Consider the following 21045-nt stretch of genomic DNA (forward strand, 5'->3'; position numbering starts at 1 on the left):
ATAGATTGGAGGGTTGCGATCATCCTATGGAAATGATTTTTGGGGCACAACCTATTTACATTGTGGCCCATCAAGGCTACACCGTAAATAGGTTGCGTCCCAAGATATAGTTTCCATAGGCTGATTCTAGCCCTCCGATCTAAATAGAAACTACATATTATGTAACCTCTATAGATTGGAGGGTTGCAATCATCCTATGGAAATGATTTTTGGGGCACAACCTATTTACATTGTGGCCCATCAAATGAATGGTTTGGATCATCCTATGGAGTTGGTCGTACAGTAACATTACGACCCAATCGTAGGCCCCACCCATATTTTTCAAAACGAAGTGTATGTTTACACCATTGGATGATTCAACCCGTCCATGGTTTGGATCATCCTATAGTGTGGTTCGTACAGTAACATTAAGGCCCAATTGTAGGCCCCACCCATATTTTTGAAAATGAAGTGTATGGTCCAGACCATAGGATGATCCAAACCATCCATTTGATGGGCCACAATGTAAATAGATTGCGCCCCAAAATATCATTTGCATAGGATGATCGCAACCCTCCAATCTATCGAGGATTCCATATTAAGCAGTTTCCCTTTATATTAGAGGGTTAGGATCATAACATGGAAATGGCTTTTTGGGACACAACCTATTTATGATGTGGCCTATCAAATGGACGGCTTGGATCATCCTATGGTGTGGGCCATAGTTCATTTTGAAAAAACTGGAGAGAGAGAGAGAGAGAGAGAGAGAGAGAGAGAGAGAGAGAGAGAGAGAGAGAGAGAGAGAGAGAGAGAGAGAGAGAGAGAGAGCTGTTATCTAGTCCCCAGTTTTATAAATACCAATTTATTTTGTAAATTCTGAGTCGTACGGTGGGCCACAACGTAGAATGATCCAAAGTTCCAAACCGTGCATTTGATGGGCCCAATGTAAATAGGCTGTGCCCCAAAATATCATTTCCATAGGATGATCCTAACCCTCCGTTCTAAAGAGGAACTGCATATTATGGAAACCTCTATAGATTTGGGGGGTGCGATCATCCTATGAAAATGATATTTTAGAGCGCAACCTATTTACATTGTGGCCCAACAAATGGATGATTTGGATCATCCTATGGTGAGGGGTCGTACAGTAACATTAAGGCCCAATTGTAGGCCCACCGGTGGAAATGATAGTTTGGGATGCAACCTTTGTCGCCCCATCAAATGGACGGTTTGGATCATCCTATGGTGTTGCGTTAATTTAAAAAAGTATGGGTAGGGTTCAAAAGATGGACCTACCAACGGTTCCGGTCGGAGAGAGAGAGGTAAAAAGTTGGGAAACTTGGTATCTAGCTTATACTTATGAGTCATGACAATCCAAACAGTAACTCTGTTCCTTGACTACGAACACTTGTCTTATTTTGGCAAGTTCTGCATGTTATCTTTCCGCGAAGATCTCTCTCTTAAATCTTTCAAATCTATATCTGCATAGGACTTAGCGTTTTGTTGTCCTGGAAAAATTCGTGTTAGGGTTTTTCGAGAGATGGGATCGATTCAAAGTGAGCAGGAATTCAGCGTCGATGATTGGAAATCGACTGAAATCATTTTGTATGTTAATGGCGTTCGTCGCGTTTTACCAGATGGATTGGCTCACTTGACTCTTCTTCAATATCTTCGAGGTAATTTTTCATTACTTTGTTTGTTCTTTTCATTTCTTTTTTCTCGTGTTTGAATCTATCAAACACTTGATTTGAATTCTTTTTTCTCTGTTCTAGGTTATGTGGTTTAAAATCATGATAATCGTTGGATGAAAATTGATGGAAATAGCAATAATCTTTGAACAGTTTTGATTTTCCACTAATCTCAAAAGATTTCATTAATCAGTAACATGTGCTTATATAAGCACTTACAGATACACATGCAATGTGATAAACCTAATCTAAATTATCTGCCTAATCTTCTCTAACAATCTCTCATCTAATACTTGTCGATCCAACGGTCAGATCTCACCCAATCTCATCTGCTCTAATAATCTTTAACGATTTTTATTTTGATTAGTAAAATACGTAATATTTTAATTTTAATTTTGCGCCCACTGATTCTGTTGAGTGAAAGTAGACAGAAATGGAGATTTTAGAGTTTGAGTTTTTTAATTCCTAATTGTTAGTCTATTGACTCTATTCCACTTTCATTTTAATTTGAATGAATTGTAATTTCATAATTTGGAACTAGAGAGAACAAGTGATCATGACACATTTTCATTTTGACTCAAATAGTTTCAGATGGACACTACTTGCATTGTAATTGTTGCATTATGACCCTTTGAAGGACTGTGAAGTATTGGTGTGAATAATAATATGGGAGAGTTATGATGCTTTTTTTTTTTTGAATTAGTGTCCTTTTGGAACCTTGAATGCTTGGATGTGCCAAGACTTCTCTTTTCTTGCAATATTGACTAGATTTTAATTCATCGTTGAGTGGATCATCACTTTGTTCAGAAAATCCACAGGGCTAATCCGATCCGATTGTGCACAAATTAAACGGAAAAGCAAAACAATAAAACAAGGCATGACATGAACACAAATATTTTACGTGGTTCGGCAAAGCCAACGTCCAAGGGCGAGAAACACGATCTTTCACTATGAGAAAAACCAATAGATTACAATGAATTAAACCCAAGACCCGCAACCCTTTCTTTGCTTCTCAACCCAAGACCGTAGAAGAGAGTATCCTAAGAAAATCCCAAAAAGAAAACCCAAGAGAAAGCCTTTTCCTTGCTTTTCAACCCAAGACCGTACAAGAGAGTATCCCAAGAAAACCCAAAAAAAAAAACCCAAGAGAAAGTAGAACACGCACTGAAGGAATCTCCGCCACAGCAGAAAATGTCTTGCCATAGTCCACCCCAAACGTCTGAGTGTACCCTTTGGCAACCAAGCGCGCCTTAAGGCGCTCAACAGAGCCATCAGGCAAATATTTCACAGTATATACCCAACGAGAAGACCCTTTCCTTGCTTTTCAACCCAAGACCGTACAAGAGAGTATCCCAAGAAAACCTAAAAAAAAAACCCAAGAGAAAGTAGAACACACACTGAAGGAATCTCCGCCACAGCAGAAAATGTCTTGCCATAGTCCACCCCAAACGTCTGAGTGTACCCTTTGGCAACCAAGCGCGCCTTAAGGCGCTCAACAGAGCCATCAGGCAAATATTTCACAGTATATACCCAACGACACCCAACGGGGCATGTACAAGGAGGCAGTGGAACTAAATCCCGAGTCTGATTTGCCTGAAGGGCATCCATCTTAAGGTCCATAGCAGCGCGCCACCCTGGGTGATCAAGTGCTGCAACCAAGGACTCTGGCAAAGAAATAGAAGATAGAGAGGACACAAAGCTGCGGAAAACAGGCGTGAGAGCATCATATGAAACAAAAGACGAAATATGATGTAGAGTACTATGAGACCGAGTGCGGGAGGCAATAGGAGAATCGATAGATACCTCAGATGTGGAAGGAGGGAGCTCCTGATGGGCTGGCGATGGCGCTGCCGGAGATGGATGAGCTGCAGAGGTACGGCGGTGCTGATAGGTCTTCTTAATTAATGGAGCCGGGGGCTGAGAAGGTATCTGTAAGGGTGGAGAGGTATCTGGAATAGGAACCACAGAAGGAGAAGGTAAGAGAGACGATGGAGATGGACAGACTACCGGATCAGGAAGAACGGGAATCGGTAGAGGAAGATCTGAAGAATGAGAGAGAGAGAGAGAGGGGGGTTGTATCCGGAGAGCTCAGAAAGAAGAGCTCAGTCTCGAAGAATGAAACATCCGCCGATGCATAGGATCGACGCAACCGAGGGCTATAACAACGATAACCTTTCTGGGTGCGTGAGTAGCCGAGGAAAATGCATCCTTCAGATTTAAGATCTAATCTATCCAAACCAGGTCCAAGATTGTGGACAAATCAAACACACCCGAATACCCGAGGAGGAAGAGAAAATGACTCATGATGAGGATGTAAAATTGAGAAAGGGGATGAGCCGCCTAGAACCGAGGATGGAAGCCGATTGGCCAGATAGTTAGCAGTGAGAACTGCATCGCCCCAATAAGATTTGGGAACTCGCATCTGGCAGAGAAGAGTGCGAGTTCCATCCAATAATGATCGCATTTTCCGTTCATCGACACCATTCTGTTGAGAGGTGTGAGCACATGAAGATTGATGTAGTATACCACGAGTGGAAAGAAATCCCTCAAAACCATTGGACTTTGAGAAATATTACCTGGCATTATCAGTGCGAAGGCATTTGAGAGTGCAATTAAATTGGTTAGTAATTTCTGAATGAAAAGTACGAAAAACAGAGAATACTTCTGAGCGATCTTTCAGTAAATAAAGCCAACACATACTTGAATAATCATTAATACAAATGACAAAATAACGATGTCCAAAAACAGAGGTAGTTCGTGCGGGACCCCATACATCGGAATGCACTAAGTCAAAAGAGTGCGAGGCCCGACTAACAGGCCTAGACGGGAAGGACACTATGGTGTTTCCCAAGTTCACAGGTCTCGCACGTAAATGGGGTAGTAGAAGAAGAAACTTTAGATGTCCGTCGCAAACGATCAAGGCTGGGATGTCCAAGATGGCAGTGCCACTGATATGCGTCGTTGGAGCTGTGCAAAATGGTACGAGAAGGGCTACAGTCTAGACGATAAAGCCCATCTATCTCACGGCCGGAGCTAATTGTCCTCCCAGTCAAGAGATCCTGAAACAAGCAGTAAGAGGGATACAATGAGACATAACAGTTGAGATTTTTAGTGAGCTGACTAACTGAGAGTAAATTAAAGGGTGACTTAGGTACACATAGAACAGAGGACAACGTAAGTCCAACACGAGGAGAAACATCACCAACACTAGAGATAGGAGTGGAGCTCCCATCAGCTAGTGTGATGGACTGATAAGAAAGTGGACGAAATGAACGAAGTGTGGAAGAAGTACCTGTCATATGATTGGAGGCTCTAGAATCAATGATCCAGGAGCTGGAGCTAGTAAGAAGAGATGCAGGGGAGCTATCTGGCTGAGTAAAAGTCACAGTCGGGGGTTGGCTGGAAGACCTGAGACGCTGTAACTCATTATAGTCAGCACGAGACATAAAAGCACCATCAGCCTGAGGCCCAGTGCTGGGCGGAACGGAAGCAGAGGAGGGCTCAGAAGAATCTGGTGCAGCGAGGTGTGCGGAGCGGCCAAAACGAGCCTCAGAGGAAGGACGAAGCTCAGGGTGCAAAACATAGCAAGCCTCCATATAGTGTCCCTCACGACGACAATGCGAGCAATATGGACGCGGTCGGCCACCACGCCCTGCAGGAAGATCACGTCCACCGCCACGACCACCACGGTCAGAGTCACGGCAACGACCACGACCATCACGGCCAGAGTCACGGCCACGGCCACGGCCACGACCAAAGGTGCCTCCACCTCGATTAGCACGGTCACCTACGCCATAGGCAGCAGTGGCAGTAATATCAACGAAGGAGCCGACACAGAGTCACCAAGAGTACACTGCTGGGCACGCAAGTAAACCTCCTGAAGAGAGGACATCGCGCCATATCCAAATATTTGCTGACGGAGATCCATCTACTCAGGACCCAAAGTCTCGAAAAACTGAACGACAAGTATCTGATCATGCTGCTGCGCGGCCGTAGTCAAATCAGTGGTAAGAGGCATAAGAACATCTAACTGCTGGCAATGAGAAACAAACTGACTGTAGTAGGTCGAGAGAGGAGTGTCTCCGCGGCGAAGGTTCATCCACTGAGAATATGTGGAACAGATTCGAGAGAGGTTGCCTTTCCCGGAGAAGGTAGTAGCAGTATGATCCCAAACCTTGCGAGCAGTGGGAAGGTGTATCATGGTCTCGGAAATCTTAGGGGACATAGTCTGCCAGATGAGTGTACGGATAAGGGCATCATCCTGCTTTCACTTATCATAAGTGGGATCACTAGAAGAAGGGGGGTCACAACGAAGAATAGAAATCTTCCCCCTAGCAATGAGATAGGTCTCCACAACCACTTTCCAATTCAAGTAATTGGAACCATCAAGCCTGATTGTGGTCATGGGAGGAAAAGAACCATCCATCGAAGAAGACGGAGGGTTATAAGAGGAGGAGGATGGGCAAGCCGTAGGAACAATAGCCACAAGGCGCCCCCCCCCGAGAGAGGGATCCTCAATAACGGGGCTATCCATGAGTAAATGATCAAAGAGAAAATCAACTGAAGAGAAGAAACGATGCCGGGGCGGAGAGCAGAGAAATCAATAATGGAGTTCGCGGCTCCGAAGAGAGACAAATGATGAATAGGGCATGAAAGAAACCCTTGCTGACATGATGAAGACACACAGATCTAGGGATATAAGATCGGAGCCGCGAAAAGAAGACGAAAGTAGGTAAAAGAGATTTAAGCCATTAGGAGAAGAAAGACAGAGAAAGTGAGGCTGCGGGAGCAGATTTCTAGGGTATAGAAATGGTTTTTTTTAGGGTACTGTAGCGGGGACGGGAGGCGGTGGGGCAGGTTACTGTAGCAGAGAGTGGAGGAGTTAGGGGAAAGGGAAGAGGGGCAGTGGGAGGAGGAGGAGAAGGGAAGGGAAGGGAAAGGAAGAGGGTGGGGGGGGGGGGGGGGGCGGGGATGTTGGGTTAGGGTTAGGGTTAGAGGAGAAGGGAGAAAAGAAGAGGGAGGGTGAGTGGCTGCTATGGGGGTCCCTAGGGAATCAAAACCCTATGGCTCTGATACCATGTTGAGGAAGAGAATGAGAAAGAAATTGTGAGTTAGGGAGTCTCCCCCTCACTTATGTATTTATATATAATGAGAAATGTAGAAAAGACGGATATGTCCATAGGCATATACATACAGTAACAATATGAATTACCAGACATGCGCGATAGTGCATGTCACCCGGCGTATCGCGCATGTCACCCGGCGTCGTTGTTTTTAAACCATTATGGATAATTGTCTTGCTTATGTGATGGTTTGTTAGTGTGTATTTTGTGCTTATTCTAGCATTTCCTAAAGTTTCATTTTTAAATTCCATCATTTGCATATGTTTTCACACATTTCTTTGATTTTACAGGATTTTTACTGAAATTTCCGACCGAAACCGGAACATTTCCATTTCTGTAGTGACCAAAATTTAAATCTTTGGCGAAGGATGGAATATCCAAGGGTTGCTAAAACCTATGTATGTAATGCCGAGATAGGGATTATTTGTGATCCTGATTGAACCAATGGCATGTGCCAAAGAAGGGAAAAGCTACTCTTCACGGCAAAATTCATGTTCTATTGACAACACTATTCATGTCACTGTTATGGCACTATTCGCGTCATTGTTTACAACACTAATCATGTCATTATTCCATGGTTGTACAGGGAGCTTTAATTAAGGGTATTTTTGTGAAAAGTGGAGAGCTTTTAGTTTAAGGTTTTTGAGCTTTCTTGGTTTTTATCTTTTCTGTCTCCCCCTCTCTCTTTTTATGAATTTATGTATGTATTTGTTTTGGGTTATTGAGATCATTTTTTGCATCTTTTGGAATAAGAAAGGAGTTAAGGTTTTGCTACCTGTTTCCTGTTTGTGGGATTTTCTTGGAGAAAAAACTTCCAGGTTGCAATGATCTTTGTAGTATTTTTGTGGGATGTGACCCACAGTGGTAATCAACCTGGATTAGATTTTTGTAGCATTTTCAATCTTTGTGATTATTTATCAATTGAAGTTTAGTTGCTAAAAATTTATGCATTAATTTTTTTTCTAGTTGCTTTCAGATTTGACGTATATTTTTAATAGTTATAATTAAGAGCTACCTATTGACTTTCGGTTCATATTTTTGTTAGTTGCATCATCAATTGATATCAGAGCAACGATAATCAATATTGGATATTAATTTCTACCAAGAGTTAGATTTCCTTCCTTACTGGTCCTACATAATTTAGTATAAGAACCAAGATCCCTCATGAAAAGGCTTCCGATCCTGATTCCAGTGAAGATGCGCAAGAAAGAAAGAATCTTGTGGAGGTTGGAGTATTACTTCAACAACAAGGGGTGAAGCATGATCCAGAGATGAAAGAGATAAGGGAGCACTTCACACCTTAGTTTCAATACTCACCTGCATCGTCGGCGACTCACCCGAGTCAACTCCCTTTTACCTTGGCCGCATTCTTGATCGTGTCCGTGTTTTGCCTCGCAAAGTCAATCAGAACTGTGTCCACTGAGCACTCGGCCACGTCAACCAAGTACTCAACTGCGTCTACCGAGTACTCGACTGTGCTGCGCCAAGTTGACTAAGATTTGCCTTGGTCGTCGACCCCCACCCGCATTTTGAAACACGGCTTCACACAACTCAACACTGCATGTGCTCAAGTTCTGCGCAATCAAGTCATTCCACTTATTCTAGATCCATTAAAAGATGAAAAATATTCTATGAGGATGTGAGTGAAGAATCCTATGAGGCCTGTAAATCTTTTCCAATAAGATCAACTCTGTTGATTGCATGATGCAGTCCCCTGAAAAAGCATTGACGCACTTGTTAACTAGGTGTATGAGCTATAGCTCTTTTTTTTTCCCAAATGGCTCTGAGCTATAGCTCTTGTCTTGGATATATTAACATCGAGAGAATCTCTTATCAAGATGGATATTCCATGATCCAACATGATAGGCTAATCCTTTTACTGCTTGTAGGATGAAAGTGTGATTGAGTGCCAGCTTCGTTGCCTGAACATACTAGGTGTTGACCACACTAGGTGCTACTATGGTAGCAATAGAGGCCAGATGGTGACAATTGAGAGGTTGTCACTGGGCATTCCTATTTACAAGTGAAGAGAACTCAAATGGCAAAGCAAGGCCATATGCCCGTAGTATTGTGGGAATTGCTTGAATACTTGTATCAATGCTCATCGTATTGTTTTTGCCGAACTCTGCATCTTTAGTAGGTAGAGGACATTTCTTTTAGTCTAAATTTGATGATTAAGCTGATGGTAACACATTCACTATTATATTTATTTTCTTAGATACATCTAGTCTCTAAACTTTCTTTTGTTACGCATTTCCAGTTTATGTTTTCTGTTTTAAATGCATTGTTCCTTCCTCAGGTTCTATTGTTTGTAGTGCTTTTTCATGATGCTACTTCACTCACACAGTAGTATGAAACTGATGTTCTTGATTTCAAGTTGTTTGCCATTGTCAAAAAAGGTGCTAACAGTGCTCTTCACTTGGGAACACAGATATAGGTCTCACAGGAACAAAACTAGGCTGCGGTGAAGGTGGTTGTGGGGCTTGCACTGTTATGGTTTCTTATTATGATCCACATTTGAAGAAAACTGCGTGAGTTTCTCATTCCTCCATTTATTTTTTAAAAGACTTTTAATTTTGAAATGTATTATCCATCCATAGATTCGATACATTATCCTGGAGCATGGTTTGAAATTTCAGCCGAAATAAAGAAATTTTGGATTTCGGTTGGGATTGAAACCGAAATGCACAAAACTTGAAATTTCAGATTTTGTTGAAATTTCGGCCGAAATTTTGGAAATTTTTTTTTTTTAAAAATTGTACTTTTAATCCGGAATTTTGGTAATTTTGGCCGAAATTTCGGATTAAAAATGAAATTCATTTTTTTTCGGCCAAAATTACCTTCTAAATGGAGAATGTTGCTTATCAAATGCAGCGAAGCTTCAGTCATTGATCTGTATCTAATTGCAGTCTTCCAACGTCCCCACGGAGCCGTTTTATTAAGTTTTCTTTAGTCAAAATTTTACGCATTTTCCTTCATGAGCAAATATGATTAGGACTGGAACTAGGGATCTTCATAAGCATTCTTAATTCTTCATGTACTAGTTGCATTCGTTTTCTTCCCTCACCACCACAGACTGAAGTTCCATTGTTTCCATGTGTGTTGTGATGCTATGCTTTATATTTTATCTTGTATATATTATATGGGATTCAGGTCTGTGCTTTAAGATACTTGAAACCGTGCAATGTCAATTAATTGGGGCATTTTTCCAATGTTACAACTTACAATTATTGTAACGATGAAAATATGGTGCAGGCATTATGCAATCAATGCATGCTTGGCTCCATTGTATTCTGTAGAAGGGATGCACATAATAACAGTGGAGGGCATTGGGAATCGGCGCCATGGCTTGCACCCAGTCCAGGTACCATAAACTACTTGTCGTGTTTGCTTCACTTAATGATTATTGTCAACTAACCTGGAATTATTATGAGGGATATCTTTCTCTCTCCCTTTCTCTCACTCTATGTGCTTCTTTGACTTAGTATTGTTTCTGGTTCTCAGCACAATAGGTTATTATGTACCCAATAATATAAACTGAGTTTTGAGTAGGCTATTACCTCTGCTAGAATTTCCAGCAACTTCCATGACTACGACATGCGCTTAGATTTTCAACAGTGTACTTGTAATGGTTTTTGCAAGGAAAACTTGTGATGTGGGTAGTTTTTCTATGGGACAGTAAAGTGCTTTAAAGCTTAAACATCAACCAATCTGTTAATTTCTTTTCAGGATTGAATTTTTCACCTTTTTGTTCTCTAACCCACACTTGGAAAAAGCGGCCGTTCTCTTGTTGGATGCGGTACAATGTGTCTAGTTTCTACTTGCACATACTCTAATCACTCAGTTTCTCTATTGGCATATTTTTGTTCATATTTAGTAAACCTAACGAAGGTTATTCTTTTATGATGTAGCTGTTTTGTTGGAACATCCCATTAGATTAGTTTCCATTTTTCTTGATTTGATTTTCGTAACCAGTTTCTGATTTTTGTAGTGCTTATACTTGGCATTTTGAATTACTATACAGGAATCTTTGGCCGAAGCTCACGGCTCACAATGTGGATTTTGTACTCCTGGGTTTATCATGTCCATGTATGCATTATTGAGATCAAGTGAAATGCCACCTAGTGAAGAGCAAATAGAAGAAAGCCTTGGTGGAAATTTGTGTCGTTGCACAGGATACAGACCAATTATTGATGCATTCCGTGTTTTTGCTAAAACAGATGATGCCATGTATACTAAATCTTCTGCTAGCATTTCGGGTGGTGGTTTTGTTTGCCCCTCAACTGGGAAACCATGTTCCTGTGGAGAAAATGCTGTAAACCATAATGGAACATCCACTGAACTTGTAACCTGTTCCAACATTTACCAACGTGTTTCTTACAGTGACATAGATGGAAGCTCATATAGTGAAAAGGAGCTTATTTTTCCTCCAGAGCTTTTGTTGAGAAAGATTGTGCCTTTGAGTTTGAGTGGATTTGGTGGACTTAAGTGGTATCGCCCTCTTAGACTTCAACATGTGTTGGATCTTAAATTAAGATATCCAGATGCAAAATTAGTGATTGGTAATACTGAGGTAGGGATTGAAATGAAACTGAAAAATCTTCAATATCGGGTCCTAATTTGCATTACAAATGTACCTGAACTTAATGCTTTAAGTGTGAAGGACAACGGGCTGGAGATTGGTGCTGGTGTAAGACTTACAGTGCTCCTACAAGTTCTTAAGAAGGTTGTAGCAGAGTGTGATTCTCATGCGATTTCATCCTGTAAGGCGTTTGTTGAACAGCTAAAATGGTTTGCTGGGAAACAGATAAGAAATGTTGCTTCTGTTGGTGGAAATATTTGTACTGCCAGTCCAATATCAGACTTAAATCCTCTTTGGATGGCCTCAGGAGCAAAATTTTGTATTGTGGATTGCAAAGGGAACCTCAGAACTACTTTGGCGAAGGATTTCTTTTTGGGTTACCGCAAGGTGGATCTGGGACATAATGAAATTTTACTCTCTATTTTCTTACCATGGACTAGGCCTTTTGAGTTTGTAAAAGAATTCAAGCAGGCTCACCGGAGGGAGGATGATATTGCAATTGTAAATGCTGGAATGCGCATTTTTCTTGAAGAAAAAGGAGGGGAGTGGGCAGTTTCTGATGCATCTATTGTTTATGGTGGAGTGGCTCCTGTTTCTCTTTCTGCACCAGGAACTGAACGTTTTCTTATTGGAAAAAGTTGGGATCAAGAACTGTTGGAGGGGGCTTTGGAGACACTAAGAAAGGATATATCTCTTCGAGAAGATGCACCAGGTGGGATGGTGGAATTCCGCACATCTTTGACACTAAGTTTCTTTTTCAAATTTTTCATGTGGGTTGCTCATCAGATGGAGGGGAAAGTATCTCTTCTCAAAGGCCTTCCATTGTCCCATCTGTCAGCCACACAGTCTTACCACAGGCCGCCCTCCAGTGGAAGTCAGAATTATGAAGTGGAAAAAAGTGGGACAGCTGTGGGGATTCCTGCGGTTCATCTTTCATCAAGACTTCAGGCATCTTTCCATCCTTGATCATTTCCGGGATCCACCAATTTTCTATTTCTCATGCATTGATTTATATGTATTTTTCCTGAGGTTCGCTTAAGATAACATAAATAAACTTTGACTTAAAAATAGATCTGGTAATGGGTCATCTTGTAAATGAGCAAGCATGCATGTGCAATTCATGGATGCATATGTGCATTATAAATGCGCACATACATGAAAATGATGCATGTAAACTACAAGGAATCCAGCAGATGTAGAAAACTTATTAGGAAATTGAACACCCACACAAAAAAGATCTTCACAAATTATGCTATAGAAAAAGATGAAACAAGAATAAATTTGATCAAAACCCAATCAAAGTAGGGTGAAACGCAAAACACAAGCGGGATTTTTTTCTTGCCGAACAGATAATTCATTAAAATACGTATGCTTTCTTTTATTTTTATGACCATGCTGTTCCTTGCCAATACCGATACTTAGTTAATTTCCTAAAAAATGAGTAAAAGCATATTAAATTTGTTATTTTCTGTATGAGTGGTAGTGTATCCAATTTATTGCCCCACCTGTTTTCGTTTCTCTTTGGGTTCTATACAGTACTTGCCTTGGTTCACTGTATTAGCTTGGATTATTCTTCAAATGCTAAAAATGGGACCTGGGTTTGAGTTTACTCAATAACCATTTAAAATTGGAGTATGGGTGTAAAAACATTTTGAGATTAATATTTCTGTATTCGTAGTGATGGTGTGTCCAGTTATTGCGCCCAATGCCCACTAGTGTTTTCCCATATTCTCCGGCAGTCTTTTCCTAGGGACAATCAATTTGATTGGATTATACATTCAATGCTGGAAAACGACCATTGGTTTTCATTTTGGCTATTAAGAGATGTATTGCTTCTTCATTGCGCTCTTTTTTTCTTTGAGAGAGTTTGGCTGGATTGTGGTCTAGTGTGAAGGGAAGTGGTTGAAATTAATAAATTCACGAGAGTGAAGGCAATTGTATTTCCATTAATTTACTTAGCAAACGAATAAAGTATTAACTTATATAATATGTATTGAATTTATTAACCTATCTCTGATACTTTCCCATCAAGGTGGGACTGAAGTGCATCACAGCCTTGTCATGGATTAGTATTTAGCATAAAGATCTCTAAAGAGTCCTGTAATGAAAATTATGTATCATCGGTTCTGTGGAAGAGTCGGAACGGTTTGTTTCTTTTGTCAGAAACATTTCACAGAAATCGACATCAATATATTTAATTTTGGCACGATATAATTGATTTTTTTTATGTGTGATGCATCCTGTAACCATTGTAACTTTTTTACTTCAGTGGTATTAGAGATTACTGATCATGTTTGTAGCATATTGTTGCTCTGTCACTTATTTTTCTTTGTTTTTTTAATTATGTTATTTCTGTGTGAAAGGCATCATGCTCTGCTTCGTGAATTTGAATGAATGATTTATAAGTTTCTTTCTCAATACCAGTATTGAGCCAGGAAATACCTCTTTCTCATGATTTTCTTTGAAGACTATTAAAGTATAAAAGATTTAATAACACCATCTCGAACCCGGACGGGGTTGGCACGTTGGCTAGCGTTGTGGGGTTGCTCCCCATAGACGTGAGTTCGAGTCCCCTCGGAGTCACCCGATGCACGTGGTTTACGGGTGATTGCATTCATCCATAGGGATTAGTCCTGCCCTAAAATGGGGTGGGTATACCCTATGTCCTAAAAATAAAAATAAAAAAAAATAACGCCATCTCGAACAGCTCAAGATTTTGGAGTAATTGGTAGTTTCACATGGTATCAGAGCAAAGCTCCTGGTTTCAAAACTTCTTGATATTAAAAAACCACATGTAATAACCACATGTAATAACCAACACAAAAGAGGGGCCACATGTGCCACGTGTAGGACAACCTAAAAAAGAGGGGCCACATGTGAGGGGGAGTATCAAAGTGTAAAAGATTAAATAACGCCATCTTGAACAGCTTAAGCTTTTGGAGTAGTTTCACAAAGACCACATAGTTTGTCATTCAATATAGTTCGGTAACTTTTAAGTGTTTAGTCCATTGCTTTCCGTGTAGTATCATCTCTGCTGCGCAAATAAATATTACTTTCTTCAGATAAGCAATGGCTACTAAACACTGGACTGAAACTTGTCCTTTGGAATTATTTCATTGCATGATGCACCTTCAACATTCGTAACATGGATATATGCTGGGTTCAATGGTCTTTAACTTGATTTTAATATGAAATATGTGAGTACAGTAACCACTTATTCCACTGTACTAATTATTGATAGACATTAGTGTATGTTGTACCCGAAGTCCCTTGTTCTTTTCTTGGTTCATCTTGGCTATCATAATTTTTATAATAAGGTATCATTTAGTTCGTATTTTCTTGGCTTATTTCTTGATATAGTAACTATATCCAGGTTACCGGGGAGGCAGAATATACTGATGACACACCCACACCTCTAAATACTTTACATGCTGGCTTAATATTGAGTAGGAAGGCTCATGCTCGTATACTCTCAATAGATGATTCAGCTGCCAGGTCTTTCCCTGGGTTCAAAGGAATATTTCTGTCTAAAGATGTGCCTGGTAGTAATAGTATTGGAGCCATCATTTATGATGAAGAGGTTTTTGCTTCAACAACTGTAACTTGTGTGGGTCAGGTATGGGGCCTTATCCCTGAAGCTTTGATTATATTAATTAATGTAATGTGTTATTATTCTATGTTTCTAATTGGGGTGCATTTCGGGTCGGGTTCAACCCAAAAAAAAGTAGGGTCGGGTTGTGTTGAGTTCGGGTCGGGTTCGGGTTGAGGGCTTGGGCAACCTGACCCAAGTGAAACCTGGCATTCTTTTTTAAATTTTTTATCATTTTTTGTTTTGTTTGTAAGCTTAAAAACTCTGGTCGGGTCGGGTTGAACTCTGGTTGGGTCGGGTTCGGGTTAAAAAAAATGGTTCCTCAGGTTAGGTCGTGTTGAACCTAATCAGATTGGAACTCGGGCTGGGTCGGGTTGAGTAAATGGTTCCTCGGGTCGGGTTCGGGTTGACCTCAACCCGACCCAAGTTGCACCTCTAGTTTCTAATGCAGCAGAAAAGGCCTTATCCCCGAACCTTTGATTATATTAATTTATTCAATTTGTATTCATTTCTTCTGTTTCTATAGCAGCAGAAAAGACTAAACAAGCTATAGCACAATTACTTTTATGGAGCAACAACTCAGTTCCTTGATTCTCAAAACATATCAATCGAATAGCCGAAATCTGTAGAAACATAATAAATACTCTGGAAACAACTCTTAAGGCTGCTTTAGATTCCCATCCATCCTAAACTGATCTTAGCCCTTAGGAACTATCCTAAAAGACTTTCCAATGACTTAGGACTACTAAAAGCTAAACAGTAACTAAATAATGAAAACACTAATTTTCACCAAATATTCGTCACTATCCCATTAATGAACATTAAGGCATGTCTTGATGCCCAAAGTTGAAAATTGTTGTATGACCTGTAGAAATAAAAATCACAGGTGTTGAAATTCTCTGAGATAGGGCATCAATTTAACATCAAGTTACAAATTTCTTTCTTGGATTCATGTAGAAAATGGATAAATCCTTCTTTCCAGCATTCTTGCAGTTAAAAAGTGTGACAAGGTTCTCGATCGAGAGGGAATGGTAGGGGCTAAAACGAAAAGGTGGTCGGGGGACAGGTTTTGCCTTTTCTGCAATTACTGTAGCTGCAAATGGCGGAATAGATGCTGACGGTGCCAGCAAAAGAAAATGAAACCACCCCCTCCAACCAGTTCCTTACATGATAGAAGCCATTCAGAACCATATGTGGGGGGGGGAGGGAGGGAGAGATCTTAAATGGAGAGCTAAGAAAGGAATAGGAAGGCGACTTGGGGACTGGTTTTGCCCCTCCTGTGATCACCTCAATTTCAAGTGGCGGGATAAATGCCGTTGGTGTCGGCATGACAAAAATTCCCCAAATATGGTAACCCTTGTTAATCCAACAACCTCACTGGCGTTTGATAGTAGTGAGGGCGACCGATGGCCTGACTCCGGGGAAATCTCTTCACATTTGGAGGGAGGGTTTTCAACACTATCTATCTCGGGTAAGGAAATGGAAGTGCGAATGGATACCCTAAAGGCTTGGCTGATAGGGATAAAGAGAGATAACAATGGGACCCTAGAGGACCTTTGGCTTTGGGCACAAAAATTCTGGGACATCCCATCCCTCCATTGCCCCTGCATCATGGCGAAGAACGAGTTCCTCTTTATGTTCGAATCAGAGAAGCAGGCCTTAAAGATCCTCACCAAGGGACCCGAGGCGTGGGGAAATCAATTGCTCTCTCTCTCCCTCTCTCTACTTGGAGTAGGGATTTTATTCAAGGTGCGGAAGCCCTCTGGGTCAACTTCTATGGTATTCCATTACATGCATGGGCCATTTCAACAGTGGAAGCTTTAGGGAGCCTCTTTGGTAAGGTCCTGGAGACGAAGATGGAAGGCAGCCACCAACACTGTATGAGTTTTGTATCGCCCAAAATCCTAGCCCCCTGATGGAAATTATCTGGCAATTCTGTTAAAATCCGGATCTCAGACCGTTACTATACCATCGGAATCGAAATTTAAGAGAAAATCGGGGAGTCTTCAACTAATTACGAGCCCTCCACTACCTTAAGTTAGAAGGGGCCGCTGCTTTCATCAGTCGAAGCTACTCCGGATCTCGCTGGTTTGGGAAGTTCGGCAGTGCCACCTGTTGAACGCCTCCTGGAGTTTCAAGGCTGTCTTTCCGGTGAACCCTTGGGGCCCACTCTTCTGAATTCAAATTTTGATTTTGACCAACCAAATTCAAAAGGCGCACTCCCCAAGAATTCATTTGGGCCTGTGGTAGGCGCTTTGGGATCTGTGAACAAGAGTTTTTGTCAAACTTGCCCGTTACCTGTTGGGTCCGGTTCTAAGAGGAATGACCTTTTTGCTCCTAAAAGAATTCCTGGACGGATGGATCCTCCTCCCAAGAAGAGGACCTCAGTTGGTCATATTCCAAAATCTAGGAATATACTGGAAACTCTTAAACCTAGGGCTTCTCGTTTGGGCCCTTTTGGATTGAAAATCAAGGCCTGGAAGTCTAGATCTAAAGGAAACTTTTTTAAAAGGAAGTTGGAGAATTCCATAGAATCTATTCCAGTAGGGATGAAGGAGAAACTTTTTGGCCCGATTTCAAAATTTCATAATCCATTTTCCCATCTGCCCAGGGTATGTACTATGTACTGCCTACAGACAAGTAATCAGTGGTCTCCCCCTAGCTTCTGTCCAAGATGACGCTAGTGGGTTTGGGGGAGCGGGGGTCCCAATTGATAGTATTCTAAGTAGGATTCGGATTAAATATGTTTTAAGCGTACCACAGAAGTTTCCTTGGTATCATTGTTTTTTTGAGTTTTGGGGAGATGGCGCGGTAATCATTAAATATCTATCATTCGCTTTTGGTGTGGAAAAGTAGCATCCTGCCAGGAATAGGATAATACAACTCGATTTGCCTTTGCGTGTGGAGTATAATACTTTTTATAGCTCTATTACCAAGGAGAGGGAAGTTGTAGAGATTTTGGTTTTGGGTTAGAGGGTATGAACTCATGGCTATATAAATACTGTATTTTGAAGGGAAGTTTTCATACGCGACAGTGGATAAGGAGATCGGTCATTGGTCATTCACCACAATTAGGCGGTGAGCCTTATATAAAGGGGCTAGGGGAGACCATTGGAATCCCTTTGGAGATTTGGATTTAGGCTTGCTTTTGATCATCTGCTCTCATCTTCAGATAAGCAGGAATGGAAAAACAAAGCAACACGCAACATCACTCACCTACCCTTCCCTCATGTTCCGGGGGAAGGTATTCATGGAAATTTTGGTCTTGAAAAAGGTATTCATGAAATCGATGATATATGATGAAGAGAGGGCTTCTATAAATGACCCGACCCATAAAGAGGTTTCGAGAGACCTCCTTAGGAAGCAGTGGAAATTATTTAAGAAGGAGGCCCAAGACTGTCCTTGGACATTCCATAGTCTGTGTGGGTCAACTATGGTTAAGGACACCCATTCGCCTTTGCATAAACACCCTTTCTTCAATTTAATCCTGAACGATGAAAGGATTTCAAGGAAGCGATGATGGGAAGCTAACAAGGCGGTGGGTATCCGGCTGGTGGAAGAAAGGATTGCAGTAGAAAGAGTCTTGAATTTTTGGAAATGAATCCGGAGGACCCCCTCACAGACATGCCAGACTATCAAATCTAGCACCTTCTGGGGGAGTTGGAGAAGTGCTCCTCCTAGGGGAGAAACTTCTTGTAGGTGTTCCCTAGAATTTTTTGTGGAAGGGTGGCCTTGATAACTTTCCGGATATTCTAGAATGAAGAAGCTTTTTAGTGGTCTCCTTACGAATCGCGTAAGGGGTAGATAATGAAGAAGGTGTGGTCGGAATGGGGATCGGTATGGAATAGAGGATTTTTTTGGGAACCTGGTGTCACTTCCCAGGTCATCTTATGTTGTATTTTCTGGGACTTCTGGTCTGTCTTGTTAGGGGTGGCCAACCGGTTCGGTTCTTGGTCCTTGGTAACTTTTAGTTCGGTTCTCGGTTCCTGGTTCTGTGAACCGTAAGACCGAACCGAATCGGACTACATAGTAGGACCGAACCGAACATAATCGGTTTGGAATAATGTTTTAAAAAGGCTACTGATGTTGTCACTACTATATTTTGAAAATTGCACTAACTCTGCTTATCTTTTATCTTTAAATTGCTTATGAGAGATTTTTGGGAACCGTAGTAGACTAGTAACCTTTGACAACTGTTTAAATAATGAAAGTCAAGCAGGGTTTGTGCAATTATTAATAATACAACACCAACAATAATACAACACCATATATCTTCAATAATACAACACCAACAATAATACAACACCATATATCTTCGATAATACAACAACAACAAAAAAACAAAAGAGAAGATCTGATCATGTACCTGCATATATAATTAATCCTAAAAAATTTCATTTATATATCTATAATTACTTCATTGCATTGCATGATTGCATCCATAATAATCATCTCAAACCAAAATATTACAGTCATGATATCAAATTCAAACTTCCAAACCAAGTTCCAAACCACAAAAAAGCAAGCTCCTCCTCCTGCAGTAAAAAAGTTCCTAAGTAAGGTTTCAAGCAGGCAGCAACATCAAACAATAGAAGTTAAATCATAAAGAGTTATTAATGGACAGAAACATGATTAAGTACCTATTCCAGGCAAGCAGCAACATAGAATGAAAAGAGAAGATCATAATTTGTTATTCTTTGCAATTTTTGAAATTAATAAAGCAATTGTTAGTTAGCACTAGTGACAACAACAAGCAATTGATAGATATATTAACAAAGCAGTAAAGCAAGGTCCATATCATCTCACCTTTTTCGAACATTTCTTGTTCTTCTAACTCTTCCTCTTCCATGTTCATGGTCGAACTAGAGGAAGGTTGAACCCAATCCGATCCACAGATGAGTGCCTCAGCTATCTTAGGAGTTAGAGAACTCCTAAAGGGGTTTAGCACTCGTCCACCAGTGCTAAAAGCAGATTCAGAAGCCACTGTGGAAACTGGTATAGATAGGAGATCTCGAGCCATCACCGATAAAACAGGAAATCGAGCACTGTGAAAACTCCACCATCTCAGTATATCGAAGTTCTCATCCGCCTCTTCAATTCCTTCAGATAAATATTTTTCTAGGTCGGTTAAATTTGCACCACCTCCAACCTGAGATTGTAATCTTCTAAACTTGGCTCTTGATCTATCTTTCGCTGAAAGTTCAACCGAAACCACTCTTTCAAGCAAACTAGAACTTTGACCCACACTGCTAGCTGGTGAGATAGTATTTTTGTATTCATCAAACAATCTATATGTCAAACCCTTCACTACCTCTGCAACTACCTCTCCAACTGCTTCTTGGTACATTTCTTTGATCGCAAGCTCAACATATTTCAACTTGTACCGTGGATCAATTACAACAGCTACAAAAAGTAGCTTGTTCATCTTACTCGAATACCCACCCCAATACTTGTCACATTTTTCTATCATTTTGCTTGCCATCGAAGAAATATCACGGTCATTTCCATTCTTCCAATCAAACAACACAGTCAACTAGTGCCCGAAACATTGTTTGTGAGCTCATAAAAATGTTGTAGAAAAACCATTAATCTTCTCACTGCAACCCAATCAGATGAAGTAGGCGTGCCTACTCCATTATTCGCCTCTAAATCAATCTTAATCTGAGGCTCTATACACTCAAATCTAGCAAATGCAAGTTTAAACTTTTCTGCAGCATCCAACATAAAATAAGTGGAGTTCCACCTAGTACACACATCCAGACACAATAGATTCTTACTTTGTATTCCTTCCATTTGGACACATTCCCGGAATTTGTGTGTACTACTAGATGAACCTCTCACAAATTTAATCGCCTCACGAATTCTAGCAATTGAGACATTATACTCTTTCAAACCGTCACAAACAATAAGATTTACAATATGCGCAACACATCTCATTTGCATAAACTCTCCTAATATGCTAGAAAATGAACTTTTCAACCACCTCACAAGGTTATCGTTAGCACTAGCATTATCCACGGTACAAGTCAAAATTTTTCGGATCCCCCATTCTTTCAAACACTTTTCTATGGCTCTCCCCATAGC

The 21045-nt window shown here is 40.8% G+C and overlaps 1 protein-coding gene across 2 annotated transcripts in view; it reads left to right on the plus strand.

Annotated features, from left to right (window-relative positions):
* The first annotated feature begins 1305 nt into the window (after positions 1–1305).
* Positions 1306–21045, plus strand: part of LOC143893140 (xanthine dehydrogenase 1-like) — a 50182-nt gene continuing 30442 nt past the window's right edge. Inside the window, exons 1-5 of one of the 2 annotated variants that reach the window (XR_013255727.1) lie at positions 1306–1655; positions 9222–9321; positions 10046–10154; positions 10815–12320; positions 14746–14988. Coding sequence is in view for 1 of the 2 variants with exons in the window: in XM_077398132.1 (XP_077254247.1) it covers positions 1520–1655; positions 9222–9321; positions 10046–10154; positions 10815–12320; positions 14746–14988 (2094 nt within the window). In the remaining variant the exon portion in view is untranslated. The remainder of the gene's footprint in view (positions 1656–9221; positions 9322–10045; positions 10155–10814; positions 12321–14745; positions 14989–21045) is intronic. The other variant, XM_077398132.1, reaches the window with a different exon arrangement.

The sequence above is a fragment of the Tasmannia lanceolata genome, unplaced genomic scaffold, assembly GCF_043159265.1.
Source record: "Tasmannia lanceolata isolate RefF3 unplaced genomic scaffold, GAP_Taslan_0.1 ptg000015l, whole genome shotgun sequence".
Classification (NCBI taxonomy): domain Eukaryota; kingdom Viridiplantae; phylum Streptophyta; class Magnoliopsida; order Canellales; family Winteraceae; genus Tasmannia; species Tasmannia lanceolata.